Source organism: Capra hircus, chromosome 8 (assembly GCF_001704415.2).
Source record: "Capra hircus breed San Clemente chromosome 8, ASM170441v1, whole genome shotgun sequence".
Taxonomy (NCBI): Eukaryota; Metazoa; Chordata; class Mammalia; order Artiodactyla; family Bovidae; genus Capra; species Capra hircus.
In genome coordinates, this window is record NC_030815.1 from 81,325,505 (window position 1) to 81,342,929 (window position 17,425).

The 17,425-nt window shown below is 39.8% G+C and overlaps 1 protein-coding gene across 2 annotated transcripts in view; it reads left to right on the forward strand.

Moving 5' to 3' along the window:
- C8H9orf3 (chromosome 8 C9orf3 homolog) overlaps positions 1-17,425 on the forward strand; it is a 420,759-nt gene that overhangs the window by 335,929 nt on the left and 67,405 nt on the right. For both annotated transcript variants that reach the window (XM_018052467.1, XM_018052468.1), the window contains 2 exons: positions 7,108-7,170; positions 7,586-7,660. In XM_018052467.1, the coding sequence (XP_017907956.1) occupies positions 7,108-7,170; positions 7,586-7,660 (138 nt within the window). The remainder of the gene's footprint in view (positions 1-7,107; positions 7,171-7,585; positions 7,661-17,425) is intronic.

Consider the following 17,425-nt stretch of genomic DNA (forward strand, 5'->3'; position numbering starts at 1 on the left):
ATTGTATTTTACAGGCTGTGTTTTAATCTATATGTTTAATTTGTGGTTTATTCTCTAATAAACAGATATCTTCCCTTGTGGCTCAGCTGGTAAAGAATCTGCCTGCAATGTGGGAGACCTGAGTTCAGTCCTTGGGTTGGGAAGATCCCGGGGAGGAAGGCTTGGCAACCCACTCCAGTATTTTTGCTGGAGAATCCCCATGGACAGAAGAACCTGGCAGGCTGCAGTCCATGGGGTCGCAAAGAGTTAGACACAACTGAGCGACTAAGCACACATACGTAAGCGTATATCTTAAAATCAGGCAAGATGTTCCCTGAGGTCTCCTGCTGGCATAGAAAGAACACTACATTTCCATCCAGGAGATCTAAGGCCACACAATGTGAGATACTAAAGGCATTATACTTCCTGAAGACTCATTCTCTTCATCCTGAAGATGGGACAGTGTGAGAAACAGACAGAACAGTCTGTATGTGGGAAGCGCTTTGTAAACTTAATCCTGTACAAAATTGACTGCTCTGGTTCTTTCTACCAGTTCTGAGGTTCCGTGGTCTCTGGTACATGTAATACTTCAGCACTTTTTTTTTGTCTTCAGGTCACTTTCCCCCAGCTTTTAGTGATGTTGTGTTGCTTCTTACTTCCAGTAGTCTAGACTTTGATAAGCAACAACTGCCTCCTCTGGTAAGCACATTGCACTTGTCATTTGATCTTAACTCTATGAGAAGGAGGCCTAAAGAGGTCATAGAGCTAATATGTGGCAGAGTCTGGATTCAAACCCAGACAGGCTGTCTGGGCATTTTTGCCATGTCGCCTTACTGCCTGGTCATACTAGTCTCCTGAGAACAGGGTGGAGTCTTATTCATCTTTGTATTCACAAAGTCCAGTGTTATGTTTTGCAGTAGGCAAACTCAGTATGTTTGTTAAATGAATAACCGGTCTATATGTTCCTCTGGTTTTGATATCAATCAAAAGTGATAAAATACTTGGTTGGTTAACATTTTTATATCAGTCCTCTGTGATGTTTGTATAGTATATTTGTTTTGGGGCTTTATTTTTTAACAGTTTTTTTGCTCAATTTTTATAAGAAGAGTTAATCATATGTCCTTACCTTCTATACTTAATTCACTGCTAAGTGTTGTTAATGGAGCAAAATATTAGAACCATAAAATTTTTTTCAGACCCCTCTTTCTCCCTCCAAAAAAGAAAGTGAAAGAAAGAAAAATAAACCCCCAATATTTTATTTATTTATATTCCTTCTTGTCCAAAACAGAAGTAAGCAAACTCTTGGAAAGCAAAATACAAAATGATAAAAGTAAGTTAGAGTAAGAAAACTGAAGCAACATGAAAATAATGTTAAGAAAATAATATGGGGCCAGAAATTATATTAGCATACAATATATATCCCCTGAAGTTCCTATGGCTGCCTTAAAGTTGGGTCACAGAGCTTTCTAGAAGAAGGAAAAGGGATAAATTTGCAGTATTCATGAGGTAAACCAAACATTTGCCTAAGTCCAACTATTCCTGTTGTTGATACTACGGAGAAGTTTTTCCTGTGGGTCCTCACAGAAAATTTCTATTTAATGTAATAAACAGCCCTCTAAAACCATTCTTACAGTAAACACTGTGATGGATTTTATGGGCTGTTTTTTATAATGGATCTCAATAAAGGTTGATGGCTTCTTCCCAGAACATAGTGCAGTAAGAGGAATTTCCCACAGCACCAGGATAATGCATCCCATGCCAGCTGTGTGGTGGTCTGCCTTCACCTCAGAAAATCTCAGACCATCCTGGGTCAGAGTTTGAGTTTCAGCCAGCTCTGTGAACCTCCTGATCATTGGTTTGGGAGGGGCTGTGCGCCCTGGTGTATGTTTCTTTGGGGAGCCAATCAGTTCAGTTCAGTTCAGTCGCTCAGTCGTGTCCGACTCTTTGTGCCCCCATGAATCGCAGCACGCCAGGCCTCCCTGTCCATCACCAACTCCCAGAGTTCACTCAGACTCACGTCCATCGAGTCAGTGATGCCATCCAGCCATCTCATCCTCTGTCATCCCCTTCTCCACCTGCCCCCAATCCCTCCCAGCATCAGAGTCTTTTCCAATGAGTCAACTCTTCGCATGAGGTGGCCAAAGTACTGGAGTTTCAGCTTTAGCATCATTCCTCCAAAGAAATCCCAGGGCTGATCTCCTTCAGAATGGATTGGTTTTGGGGAGCCAATAGTTTATAGCTAATGCTTCATTCAGAGAGGATCAAGAAATGGAAGAACTGAGTGTGCTTCCTCAGACAAGCTCATAGAAACTTCTGAGCAACAGTGAATTCAGGAATATGGTTACTAACAGAAAGAGATTCTGCTAGCCAGGTCACTGCAAAGCACTTTTAGGATAGCTCTCCTTTTTTGAAAACTATGCTTTATAAGGACTTCCACTGAGAAGTTCATTTGGCAGTCCTCTTTAGAAAGAAATTAGGCATTCGTTCTAATACAGGGACAAAACAGGCAATAATACGAATTATAATTTTTCTAAAGTCAAGCAGTCAAATTTTAAAAAAAGGTATCATAAAGGAATGTTACATTTTAAAATGATAGAGCAAAATTTAAAGACATAAACATAGGATAACTTAGTCCCTAATCCTTGCTTGTCATTATTTGCAACTTAAACTAACCTTGATTTTATTTCCAGATGTGTAGTCTCTTACCTTTTAATTTACCCTGAGCATATGTTGACTGTAGGGTCCTTCTGTAGCCAGCAAAATCTTCTGGACCTTTCTCCCTTGTTTGGTACTAAAAGACCCTTTGACTTCTAGTGGATGGGAGTGTAGTGTAGTGCCCATGGGAGTGTAATCTGCAGTCTGAAGCTATTTGGTTTAATTAAAGGGCTCCCCTGGTTTGCCCTCTCCGCCTTCTGCTTGCCTAGGAGGGCATGCTGCTCCTCCTTCGTCTGGACTGCACCTCATCGCAAGGCAGTTATGAAACTGGTTATCACCATCATTTTCCATGGAAAGGAATCATTTCCTCTCAACTAAAAAGAAAAGGGATTCCTTCCGAAAGTAATCCCCAGCCACTAGGTTAACTAAATGCTTTTATTTTAAAGCAATGGCATTTTTCTCTGCTTCTGAAATTTTCTTCAGCTATTATAAACTGCTTTGACAAGAAAGTTTCAGAAAACAAGTTTTTTTGAAAACTTGCATCTCTACTAGACAAATAATCTTTAAACATGTAATTCAAACAGAAAACATTTGTTTTTAAAAGATAGCTTTAAAGTACTTTCACCACATTTTCAAAGATAATTATTAGAGCATTCATCCTCAACTACAAGAATTTAAATTTTTAAAAAATAGTCTTCAAGTTTCTCCACATCCTACCTTCCCTAGGACCTGCTCATGAAGCACGGTAGGTTTAGGTGGACAAAAGAAGAAATGTGTTGAGGTTATATTAAACATGATCAACAAGAATTAATATTTTTCCAGTGTCATGAAATATGTCATTCAAGATTAAATTCAGTTCCTACCACCATTTTGGAATACAACTTTAGTGATTAATATATGAGGGAATCTGAAACTTTTATTTCCCATTTGTAATTTTTTTAAAGCATCATTTTAGAAATACCCTGGCAGGGTTATTGATGTCCCATGGTGTCTCCTTTTTAAAAATGCACAATTCTGTTTTCTTTACAAAATAAGATATTTTAGTAGAGAAACAAAAAGGACTTAATTAGAAAGACCTTCATCTTAAGATTCTCCCCAATGAAATTTCATATGCCATTTATTCCTACATTGGACATTGAAATCCAATCAGGGAAACAGACATTTGATAAATTAGTAAAAATTGTTATAGTAGAACTGTAGTAGAACTTCCTTGACAGACCTGGGTTTGATCCCTGGGTTGAGAATATCCCCTGGAGGAGGGAAAGGCTACCCACTCTAGTATTCTGGCCTGGAGAATTTCCATTCTCTTAATACATTTATTGAGCATCTATCTACTATGTGCCAGGCAGGATTTTTAGTGACTGGATAAAGATCAGTAAGAGAAGAGACAGATCTCTTTCTTCCTGGATGTTGAAATCCAATCAGGGAAACAGACATTCAATAAATTAATAAAAATTATTATAATAGAACTATACTGTACAGGAGTGAATTCTAATGTAAACTACAGTAATGTTAGTCGTTCAGTCATGTCCGACTCTTTGTGACCCCATGAACTGTAGCCCACCAGGCTCCTCTGTCCATGGGATTCTCCAGGCAAGAGTACTGGAGTGGATTGCCATTCCCTGGACTTTACTTAATAATGTATCAAATATTGGTTCATTAACTGTTACAAATTCTCTCGCTGATGCAAGATACTAATAATAAAGGAAACTGTGAGTTATGTTTGCATACAGGAACTTTGTGATATCTGCACAAATCTTTCTGATTTTCCTAAAAAATAAAGTCTCTTAATAAAAGATTTTAAATATCCATAAAAGATAATTACTTTAAAGGAAATAAATAGGATCTATTAGAAACATAGCAGGATGACATAATTTGGATTGGGGAGTAAGGAAAGACCTTTCTGGAGAAGCATTGCTTAAGCCTAGAACTGGAGAATAAGTAGAAGCCAGCCAGGCAAAGAAGGTACCATTTGAACTACCTTTGTAAATATCATTCTGGTTTCTTTGCTGAGGATGGATTGGGTTTGGGGGGCAAGAGGACAAAGAAGGAGTCAAGCGAGTAGGCACTTAGAATGCATCACAGGTGTGGCTACCCACTCAAAGTCCTAGAAGAGCCGAGTAACAGTAGGATGCTTGTTTTTGCTCAGCTTGTGCAAGAAACTGTTAGGTTCTCTGTGAACTGGGTGCTAGGAAGTTTAAAGGAGACTGTCAATGGCAGCAAGCGGGGGTTCCCAGGTCTCAGTTCCTAAGATCTTTCCAGTGGCTCAGTGGGATTTTTAGAATGAGGAATGATCAGTGTGTGTGTGTGTGTGTGTGTGTGTGTGTGTGTGTGTGTGTGTGTGTGTGTGTGTGTGTATTTGAGACCACAACCAGATGAAAATTATAAGGAGAGAAGGCTTTTAATTACTAACTACCCAGCTGTAACAGCAAATTTTTATAGAAGTATGTATAAGGTTTAATTTGCAATAGTTACCTTTCCTCCTGCTGCTGAATTGTTGGAATTTACTTTGGCTTTGTTTCTTCTAAGACTGCATATTTTTTAATTGTTGCTAAATCAACCAAGAGGACACTTAAGAAAGGTCCATTTAGGCATGGCACTGTACATCAATATTGAACTGCTGGTATCAGAGTTTTTAGGGACAGTGAATTCCCAAGGAAAAAACTTCTACTGGGTAGATGGAAATGTCCGTCGGTGATAGATTTCTATTGATTATGGAACTGTTTTTAGTAGCATGAACGCTTAAATAGTTCAAAGTTTTATTTCTATTTTAAATTAAGCAGCTCTACAATTACATAATCCACTTTATCATTTGTAATGTTTACCTGCCTATGTATGTGCATTTGAGACTTGCAAGCTATGTTATTTTTATGGATTTCTTTTAGAGTACAAACATTGTATGTGATGGTTGTACATCATGTATAAAAAGATTCGATAACACTTTGAAAAATCTTTAGCAAATGAGCATGCATTTCATAGCACTTAGCCAATAATGGTTAATATGTCGATTTAACGCTCTGTAGGCTTTTCTTTTTTTAATTCCGGGAAACACAAACACAAGTCAAGAATCTCCCATTTGAGCAGAACTGTTGTTTGTTTTAGGAAACAAATGCATCATCAATGTAATTTTAAGTAGTTCAGTTATGAATATGGGATGAAGGGATAAAATGAAGTTTTCTACTCTGATGTCTCCATTAAGTAGCTCCCCTTTGTGTAAAATACTCCATGGCAAAGTTGCTTCTATTTAAAGTAGTGAGTTTGATCTTGGCTTTGATCTAAAGCTTTTGATCTTGAAAGAAGGATGGAGTAGCAATAAAGAGAGAGCAAGAGAGATTTTCTTTAGAGAAATGCGATAAAGTTAAAGGAATGGTCAAGATCAGCAAACGCGAGTGCGACCCGACTCTTCTCCCCAAGCACTCACCGCCCCCACCCCCCCCGCCCCCCGCCACCCAGGCTGGCTCAGCTGCTGAGGATGGAAAGAAAGCCTTTTGGAGGGTAGGCGGAAAAAAATGAGGGTATCGTACACTTTTCTAAACCAAGTGGAAACTTTACCCCTATTTTTGAAAAAGTATTGTCCCCTTCTTAAATTCTACTAGTCGCTTTGGCGGGGGGAGGGGGGCCGAAAGCCGGGCGAGAGCACCGCCGGCCGCGCTCAACAAGAGCGCATCAGCTCCCGCGACCCGCGGGCGGAGCTCGGAGTTTGCCTTTCACGCGCTCGCGGCTTCTCCCCCAGGAGGTCACCTGCCTCCTCCCCGGAGTCCGGAGGGGGCACTGAAAAACGTCCACTTAATGGCGTCTAATTCTTTCCCAGGGGAAACTCCATTAGGAAAGTTCCTCTCCCTCCGCGAAGGCCATCTGAACACTTGGGTTTCTGACTCGCAGAGCGAGTTCAGGCTGGCGGCGGCGGTGAGGGCGCTTCTCCCGCTAAGCCCTTTCGCCGGCCGGCGGGTAGCACTTCTGCTCCCACCGCGGCCGAGAAGCCCTTTCGCGGGTACCCCAGGTCCCGCATGGGTGGGACTGGAAAGGTAAGCGCGCGCGCCGGGGTCGACCAGCGCCAGGGAGGGCGCGGGCCCGCGCGCGGAGAAGAAAGATGTTTGCGAAGAGAACAATAAAATAGCCGGCACGCCGGCGGGGATGGGGGCGGAGGCGACCTGCGGGGAGGGTGGCGCGGCCGCCTATACCTTTAAGGCAGGCCCCGCCCCCGCCCAGCCCCCGCCCGCCGCCCGCGCCGCCGCCCGGGCCCCGCGCCGCCCGCCGCCCGCCCTGCGCCTTAGGTGTTGCGGGCCTCCAGCGCCCGCCGCTTTCCGCTGGGGCGGCGGGGCGACGGCTCTGAGCGCGGGCTCCGGCGCCCGGCTCTCACCTTCACCTACTGCGGGCGAGGTAGGGGGTCAGCGCGCCGAGTTGGTGGGGCGCGGGGGAGGGAGGCTGGGGCGGCTCCCGGGATAAACTTGACTCTGTCCCCTTCCCCCGCAGCCGCTGCAGAGGGAGCGCCAGGCCCTGGCGGAGTGCGGGCTCGCGCAGCAAGTGAGCGCCGAGGTGAGTGCGGGCGACGCGGTCCACGCGCTCCCCTCCCTGCCTCCCCGGGCCGTGGGTCCCGCGTTGCATCCCTGGCACGGAGCCCGGGATCGGCGGCGGCGGCGGCGCGCGACAACGGTGGGTAAGATGGCCCTCGTCCGGGGGCTCTTGCGCACACCGGTGCGGGGGCGGCCAAGCGGGCTACTGACGGAGGGAGCGGCCGGAGCGAAGGTCACGGCCTCGGCTCGCCGCAGACCCGAGGGCCCGCAGCGTTGAGGCGGCCTCTGGATGCCCTAAAGGTGCCGGTGGCTCCCCCAGGTGAAGCCGAGGAAGGCTGCGTCGTGAGGCCGTCGATCGTTTCTTTTCTCACGCTGAGGGGCGGCCCTGGGGACCTGTTGTCCTATGTTTAAAATGCCCTGTGGTTTTTGAACTTCAGGTCGCGAAATGGGTCCGAGTGAACCGGAGACCCCGAAAACGGAAACGAAAGGACAGAGAAGAAGTGTTTGAGAAGGTAGGGGTCCCCGAAAGAGAGCACTGGATGGAGTTCTTGATCAGTCTCCCCATCTGCCCCCCTCCCCCCAATACTTGGTCACAACAATAGGGTAGCATTTTTTTTTTTTTTTACGTTTTAATTAAATTTGCAGTAAACCTTAGATTTACCTAGGTATAGTTCTGTAGAAATACTGATTGATAATCCTATTGATTATCAACGTACTTTGTTCTCAGGAAGTGAAAACGACCCAGGATGCAGATTTCTTTCATGCTCTTTAAATAGAGCATCAGGACAAAAAGCCAGTTCCATTATATTATTACATTAGACCAGTAACATTTATTATGGTATGTGGTATTATTATGATATAATATCTATAACAACCAGGGAGTGTTCTGAATAAATGACCCACAGTATAAGGTTTCTCTGTTTGATCCTGAGAGAGACCACTCACACTCATTAATTTAGACTATAGAGTACTCTCAAAAATGGAGAGAGAAGATGAAAGTAGTGTATTACTTTTGAAACAGTGGAGGGATTTTGTTTACTTAAAGCAAATGAGAAATTTGTTTTTCTATATTTAGAATTTCAGTATGCTACTTTGCAGAAGTTTGGACTACCTGTTTTCTCCTGAAATTGTATTAAGTTAAAACTTGATTTGTCATTGTAGTAAATATTGTGAAATAAGGTAAGTATTTGTTATTTCCTGAGTGCTTTTGTTGAAAACTCTTAAAAATGAATGTTTTTACAAACATTGCAGCAGGTAGGATTTTTGTTGCTTTGGCTTTAATTATTTTACTGTTTTTTGATTCTTGAAAGCACCAAGGGATTAAAATAGCAGTGTGTTGTTTTTCTGCTGCTTAGAATGTATGATGAATCATTTCTGACTCTGAAGCCAAATTCTTGCTGATAGCATTGCTGCCAACTTCTGTGATGTGTTGCCTTAGTATGGGCATTGCAGCGTCCGAGAATGTGCACAAAGCACATCATAATGAAGGTGATACCAAAGTTTCAGAGTGCATTTAAGGATACCGAGGGCAGCTTCTGAGAGAATTACAAAAAGAACTGGCCTAGGAGTTCGGTCATTTGTAAGGAGACATTCAGTGTGTGAAAAGCCCTTCCCTTTTTAAACAAAGAGTCGTACATGTCACTTCAGTTAAACAGTAATAGAAAAAGTGGTCATTTTGAACTGGCTTGAGTTTTCTGGCTGTACCTTAGCATGCTATGGTAGGTTGTGTTGGTTTAACTTTTCATGGTCTAGGTGTTTTTAAAAATGTTTGTGAGGTGATGGATGAATGAGATCATAAAATGTCCAAAGAAGGAAAAAGAATTACAAATTGGCTCGTTTAGTGGTTAAAAAAATATTTTTTAGCTATTATTTTTTTAAACCCAAAGTAAGATTATCCAAGCACACAGTGTTTCATGCATAAAAGAAGGGGTAACCCTTTGTGGATTACCAGGTAATCACTACCAGAATCTGAATTTGAAGTAACCATGTATGTGACACCCACTGTGTTACCCATCTGTGACCTGACCACTGCCCTCTGAGAATGAGGCTAGGGACTGAGGAGTTTGCCTTCCAAGAACACTGGAGTTCTTCACTGAGCATTTCTCCTTGAGAGAGGCTATTGTGTTGGAGCTTATGGGGATAACGTGCTTCTGACTTTTCTTAGAAATTGTGGGCAGTAGTTTTGAGGAGGACATGAAAATGAAGTGGGTTGAGACTGTCATGCCGAGCTTCCTTTCAGGGAATGAAGCTTAAAGCTGACTAGCTTTGAGGGTGGAGGTGGGGGGAGGGGGGCAAGAAGGGGGATGGTTTAAGAATTGTGTAAGAGAGTATTAATTATCAATGTCTCCAGTTTTTCCTTCTGGTTCTGCACAGCAGCTCAGCCCTTTGCCCACTGTTTTGCCTCTGCTCTGTCTTAGAGTTTGGAGCTCACTGAGGCAAAGCATGTGATATTTTCAAGGACAGGGAGAAAGGGGATGCGATTAGCCACCAAGGGCGTTAGAACAAGTTCTGAAAGACACAGAAGCTGTACAGCAGCTGGTAGCCGAGGTGTGTCCTCTGATTGCCTGAGTGTCTATTCCAAAATATGGATCAAATTCTGTGTTATTGAATATTCAAACCTAAGTCTTATGTTAACCTTTTGCTGGGATTTGAACCTGTTATTCATTGGAATCTAGGTTGTTAGTTTAACATGGAGTTGAGCTACGTTTTTTTAAATGTTCACCATGCCACAGGTAGAAGCATATTCGTCAATTTTTCTTTTTTCATGCATTTACTGTTTTCCTATAACGTTAGAATTTTTCTCCTTTTATTTATTTTATGTAACTGTAAAGTAAGAAAGTTTAGTTGTTTCTGTAGGTTGGACATTTAAAATCTAGCTGTCGCTTTTATTTGCCTACTTTGTCTTGGCCCCTTTCTCTCCCTCCTGCTGCCCTTTCCTCCATCCCCTAGGTCTCTGTTTGCATCTTCAGGCCTCAGGCAGGATTCAGCCCCAGGCATGAACTGGGGGATGACTGGTCTGTATTTAACTATGCTAGGTCATAGCATTTTTCCTCTGATTTTTAGTGACTGGGGGAAAGCCGTCTTCTGACCTGCCTGAGGAAGGAAAACAAAAAGCAGTGGTGCAAGGCCAGGGTCTTAAAAATGGGCATTTGGCTGGAGTTACACATTAAAGAATGTAATTTTATAGGAATAATTGTTTCCCCTCCTTAAAATCTTGAAAGTGCTAAGTGGTGGGCATAACCTGGTATAGCTTGAAATACTAGTTGAGGTTTTCAGTGAACTTAGAAGGAGAAGCAAAACAAACTTGTCCTGTGCCCAACTGTGGGTTAAAATAACGAATAAGGAAATAAAGTAAGCTGATTGAGCGAGAGGTACCCCCGCAAAAGTGCTTTCAGATGCTCTCCTGGCTGGCGCTGCTGTGTCTCCTCGATCCTACCCACCCACCAGGTAGCTCTGCTGTCTTTCTGTTCCACCTAACAGGTTTTCACTTCTTGTCTTTCTGAAAATGAGGCTTTTTTTGGTCTGCATTTTCTCCTATGTTCTCTGACATTTGTTTCCATTTTATTTTATCTTTAGGTTTTAGCTCTCTTTTCCACTGGTGTCACTTAATTTCTTTACTTTTTTGTTTATTTGTTTTCTTAATTTTCAGTTTAAAAACTCACCTCTTTTGCTTTTAGTCTCAGGTGTTTTTCTCCTTACCTTCTGATATTCTTCCTTTTTCACTATTTCGAGTTCCTTTTATTTAGCTTGAATAATTTATGCAACAGAAAGGCGAGGGGACGGGAACAACTATACAAAGAACAATTAGGATGAATGGATAAGCCTGCTCTGCAAAGGACTGGTTAAACAATGGTGATACCAACAGTGAATTGTACAGTGTATTGTACAGTGTATATTTTTAAAAATAATGTTAATAGATTTTACTAAGTGACTATTGGTTTTGAAAGAACACACATTTTTTCCTGCTTTTATCTTTAACTGATTCAAAGATAAATGCCAATTATCCATTGTATTCAAAGATTAAGGAGTAATATAACATTCTTATAAATATATATGTGTAAAATAATACAATGTTTTTGATACTTCTTTTATCAGTATTTCAGGGATTAGGATATACTGTAGAATAATAATTTATGAAATCATATATTTGAAGAAAATACCTGAATGGTGTTAATGATTTATTTTTTAAGAGAAGGAAAATTCCAGTTTTCATATTTGAAGGAAGCATGCTTCCTACTTTATGCACATCTGATAACAGAGAGAACAAATTTTAAGATACTCATTTCTGGTTATGATGTCAGAAGTATTCACCGGCATACTTTCAAAACATTGGAAATTCGACAATACTAAGCTTTGCTGTTATTATTAACAAGCACTCTTTCCTGTGAGTTTGTTTCCAAGTAAGAGTCTTGGTGAGGGTGAGATTGGTCTCTGTTATGAGTAGTTAGAAGAAACACCAGGTACAAATGGTTTCCAACAAAAGCACCCTGTAAGGTTACCTTAATTATTCTTTGCTGCTAGAACCTGAAAAATAATACCCTTGAGCATAAATTGTTTAAATTTTAGTGAAATTTTTCCTTGAAATATCGAGTGAAACATGAAAGTCTAGGAAGGTGGTTGTGAAAATGGATTTATGATATTCAGTGGCCATTTTAGTAGGAGCCAAAATGATAAAGTCAATTTTCTGAGTCTTTCAGAGAAAAATACTGGACCTATTTTGTTTGTGATACTAAATTCCGGACCATTTTCACTCTGCTTTTGTTTCACTTGTCCTTTCCACACGCTTGATTCTGAAGTCCTTGATAGACTTGATAATAATTCACAGAACATTTTTTAAATCCAACTTGATTTAGGCATTTTGCCACTTTTATTGGTCCTTTTAAAATTTTACACATTCTAGGAGAATGTTTTTATTACAATTCTGATACTGAAATATTCAAGATGATAAAGGTAGGTACAAATTTTAAACTAATAAAATCCTTTACTGCTGTTTGTCTTTTGTGACCAAGATCTGTTTTCTATTTGGTTTATGATTTCTGGAAAATAGTATTTAAGACTAATAAAAATTATCTGGTTCTTTCTTGGATCTGTAACAGCAGATGGCAACTGTGTTAGGCTTGACTCTGGAGCTCTTAGGATACAGAGCTTGGCAGAATGGTGCCAGATGAATTTAGGGAGTGCTGAACTGAAGGGTCTTCTTTTCTTTATAGGAACTACTCAGATTTAGCAAAATGGTAGGTGCGGCAGCCAGTCTTACGTAATTGAGGCAGTCTTCGTGCTGAGTGGTTTCCCAGACATTGGTGCCCTTTTCTTTTTTCAAAAATGCTCTTGCCCTGTGAGAATTCATAACCAGTCTACATATATATAGCTGTAATCTCTTACAATAGCTTCATTGATACTTGATCTCGTAGAAAAGCTTTATGGATTCGAATGAGTCACAGCTCTGGAGGCACCAGCCGCCCTCCCTCACGCCCTCCCTATCAGTGAGTGCCTTTGTGTCCTGCGTTGTTCTGATTGTGCCTTTGGATGACAACTTACTTGAGTGATGGGGGGAGGCAGAATAATTTATTAAAAATAATTACAAAGAAACCAAACAAGGGTAATTACGACGCTGTGAATATGCAATTTGTTATATTGCTGAAATATTTCAAACTCAGTCTTTTTTGTGGGTCTCCCTTTTTTCTCTGTAAATCCCTAGAAATCCCTACATAGTTTACAAAATTTTCTGTACCTAGGTCTCAGATGAGACCTAGTTTCACAGGATCTTAGTTGTTTTTCTTTTTACCCCTTGGCTGGATCAAGATAGAATTGCCGATAAAATGTGTTTTTGATAGCCTCACGAAGGAATTCTGACCTGTATAATTTTGTATCATTACATTTTCATCTGTTTCATAGATTTTTTTTTTAAATACTCTGCAGTTCTTTAAAAAAAAAAAGTGAGAATTCCGAGTGTACTGAAATTCCTTCCCATTTTCAGCTGACATGATAGGAAAAATTTAAAGTATTGTTATCCATTTACCCTCGCGCACTTATTCACATATTTTAAAAAGAACCTTTGAATGGAACTATTAATATAATAATAGCTGACACTTGTCATGTGTCAAGCACTCTTTTAAGTGCTTTACATGTATCAGCTCATGTAAATGTACCATTAAAGTAGTGTCACAAAATAGCAATATGATATGAGGACGTTGTAGACTGTGTCAAGCACTTTGTGAAGGTAGATGAATTATAAACAAGTTGAATAATTGCTATAGAAGAGAATGCTTTGGGCAAGATTTTAAAATTGTTTTTAACCCAGGCTATTGACAGTCCTAGACCACCAACATTTAAAGCGTACGTTTCAAAGTTAAGAAAATCTCAACCAGCATGTATTTTGAAAACACTTGAAAGTGTGCAGATAATTACACTGGTGTTGATTTTAGCAGATTCGATGCCAGCAGCCATCAACTCTTATATGCCGTGAGAGATGAAAGCCATTTTAATATAAAACATAAGAGTTTGGGTAGAAAAGGAAGGCGGGCAGGGAAAAATTTCGTGACTTTGAGTTTTATAGGAAGCATTAGTTACATTCCTGTGACAGAATGCTTTACTTGGCAATCATTCCTCATATTAGGCATTTTAGTGAACTGCTGTTTGTGCCTGGTATCATATGGCACTAATAAGATGCATTATTTTAGTAGCACCTACTGGTGTCAGTGTAGTTTAGGGCCTGTCATTGTCTCCATTAATCTTCTATTTTAGGAGGTCGACACAAGCATGTGTCTTTAAGTCTAGCCAACATATATTTCATTTATGTTTTTGGGTCTCTACAGAAAGGAAAAATGACCCTCAAGCATTGTGTTTTCAGTGCTTAGAAAAGGACCTAATTATATACACCCTCGGCAAATATTTGTTGAATCAACTAGATGCATGAATCTCACTAGTGGTGCTTTTATATAAAGTCTTACCTGGCTTCTGCATTAAGAAATTTTAATGACAGAATTTTTCACTAAAGCGCATTTGGTGGAGCTTTACTATCAGTCGTGGGTCATCTTTTTCATCTTTTCCATAAAAAGCTCAAAGCCAGGAAGACTGACACTGACTCCAGCTCCGCCTCCTACTTGTGTGCTCCGTAAGCTTGTTGCTTGAGTTTTGCTTTTATCTGAAAATCTTTGTATTTTGGCCAGGTAAGCCAATTTGTATTAATTATAAAATTAATATGTTCTGTTTTATGGTACATTTTTTTCTTTTGTCCTTTTTTTGGTATGTAGGAAGGCTTGTGTTTTTGTTCTAATGGTTACTTTCACATGATAACACATTTTTGCCTCTTGTTCACTTTTGTTTGCTCATGTGTATTGATTTTTTTTGCAATATTTAATATCTAAAATTAGATATTAACCTTTTCTCACCTCTCTCCTCTTTGTCTTCCATCCTGTGACTTGAAGTGTTTTATCTTTCAATTTCCAGATAAATACCTGTAACAGTCAACAAACTAATGTATTTTTCATATAATTTCCCCATCCCCTTTATCCTTTATGATAGCTGTACTATACCTACAATGTCAGAGCATGTAGCCATTACATATTATTACTGTATCCTTTATAAAATCACTTAGCTTTAGTTCTGCAAGTAAGTCTATATTTAATGCTCATCATCTACCCTTATATTGATCTTTAGTCTTTTGGTGTTTTGAAGCTAGTTCTGTAGTGGATTTCTCAGGAAGAGCTTGAGGCAGCAGTATTTCCTGAGCTCTTGTATGTTTATAAGTTATACGCTTTGTACATGAAGGTCAGTTCAACTAAACATAAAATCCTTGGCTCATATTTTCTTTAAGTATCTTGAATATGTCCCTCCATTGTCTTGCATAAAGTCTGACACTAGCATCATTTCTTTTCATCAGAGTGACCTGCTTTTTCTCCTGGATGCCTAGATACTTTTTTTTAATTCCAAAAATTTTTGTTCAGTATATCTCATTGTGGGTCCATTTTCCCAACTGTCACTCGCTTTTGAGCTTTACTTTCTTGATCTGTAAGATGAGAATAATGACAACTGTTTTTGCTTGCTCAGAGAGTAGATTTGAAGACTAAATAAGATACTGTATGTAAAATGCTTTAAATTTATTTTACTTCTTACTGTTTAAAGCCCCTTGTCAGGAACTTTAAAATTTTACAGTATTTCATATTATAGTCAGTTGGATGTCAGTTGGCTTTATATTTGTGAGAAATCTAAGTGGATACTCCAAAGCCTACTTTGTGTACATGGCAATAAATGAGCTCACTCTGATCCACTAGGGCAGAACCACTGGCCTAAAAGCACTGTTACTTTTTGCGAACACCTCTTTTGAAATTCCATCTCCTTCGTAATCCTTTCATATGTTAGTTTCCCACAAAAAACTCTGGATTTAATTTTTAATGAATTAATTTTAATTAATTTTTTATTTTTCATTTATATGTGCATAAAACAACACAGAGGGGAAAAAGGACTATTCTTCAGAGAGCTGAAACCCTTAAATGAATCTAATCAGTCAGCATATTTTCTTAGATTTGTTGTATATAAGGCCTTGTATAAGACGCTGCTGGAAAATACCAAGGAAATAGGAGATGTCATTTCTGGCCATGGGAGATAAAACACACAACATATCAAAGATCACTTACAAAATAGCATGTGATAAATCCAAACCAGTGTAGCACAAACCAAGGACATGAGTATGTATATTTTGCATTTTACCTGAGGCTACCCTGGACTAAGGGTTTCCATTCCTGGGCCTTGTTTTGATAAAGCAACCCTTTACACATGCAGGCTGGAAGTTATGGTGGGAAATTGGGTAATTGAATTAACTGAATCCATTTTAATGCTTTTACCTGATTTGTAAGCACAGATAGGGGTTTGATTGACATACATGTAAATAGTGTTAGTGTCTTTATTTGAATATGTGATTTTAAAAAATAAATGCATCCATGTTCTAGAAGTAAGGCTGGAACCCATCATAGAAATTCTGCTGATACTTATGAATCAGAATGATTTGGAAACTCAAGGCTAGAAATGCAATACTGTCTCTGATTCTGTGTAATGCATTCCTTATTAAATTCTATATTTACTTAAACAGTTTATTTACTAACTAACTTCGCTGCATATCCACAACATGCAAAACCCTTAGTAAGGAGTAGGGAGCACAGAGGAATGGGAAACAGTCCTCAGAGATTTTACTGTTAAGATGTAAAAAACTGGAAAGAAAGCAGAATTGAATCAACCTCATTTCAGAGGTAACATCAGGTATATATACAGAGTGATTTGGATCTCACAAGGAAAGGAAGTTGTATCACTTTGGGTTATTTGCATTATCCACAAGCCTTGTCCAGGCTAGTGAAGCGATACAGTTGGTTCCAGTTCATTCAGCTCTTGATGCACTGTAGAGTTGAAGATGTCATAATTTCTGTTCCCAAAATTCAGGTTGTTTTCATGAGAACCTACTGAAACTGTGAAGTTGGTCATGTTGACCCTTGAACAACTTGGAGGGTAATCCAGGAAAAACTTACAGTGAGTCCCCATATCCGAGGTTCCTCCACACCCCTGGATTCAGCTACTTATGGGTCATGTAGTCCGTAGTATTCACTAATGAAAGATATCCCCATGTAAGTGGGCCACATGCAGTTGAAGCTCTTGTTCAAGGAGAAGCTGTACTTCTCTTTGGCTTGCTAATGTCAAGTCAAAGCGCTGCAGCAAACTTAGGCTGCCTCTGAACTTGAGGATGTAAGTTTTTCATTCTTTAACTTGTGTCTTTCAGTTTTGGATTTTTTTCCTTCCTGTGTGGTTTCAAGGTGAAATGAGAATATTACAGGTGGGGACTTGGAGAGGTCTTCAGAGTTTCCCCCTCTTGTTGGTTTTTGGATGTTGTGTTATTTTACCCAGAAAGTATCCCATGTGTTTTCAGCACTGCAGATGACTTTTTTTTTTTTTTAACAGTATTTGTAAAGACAGTTATATACTCCTTTTATTTATTTACTTTTCCCCTTTTATTTTTTGATGATGAAAAATAAACTTGTCAGGTGGGCCACAAAAATGGCATGAAGTATATATCCAAATCATTGATTGTTTTATGTATCCTATAAATTAAACAAGCATTGGTTTTTTGGAGTATTAAAATCTAAATCATACATCTGTGAAGATTCAGATGTTGTGTATATGAAAGCAATTAAACTGTTGTCCTAATTAATGCCAATGAAACTATGTAAAATGGGGAAAATGGTCTCAGAAGATAGGTCTTGATTTTTCTGACATATTCACTGAAAAGGCAA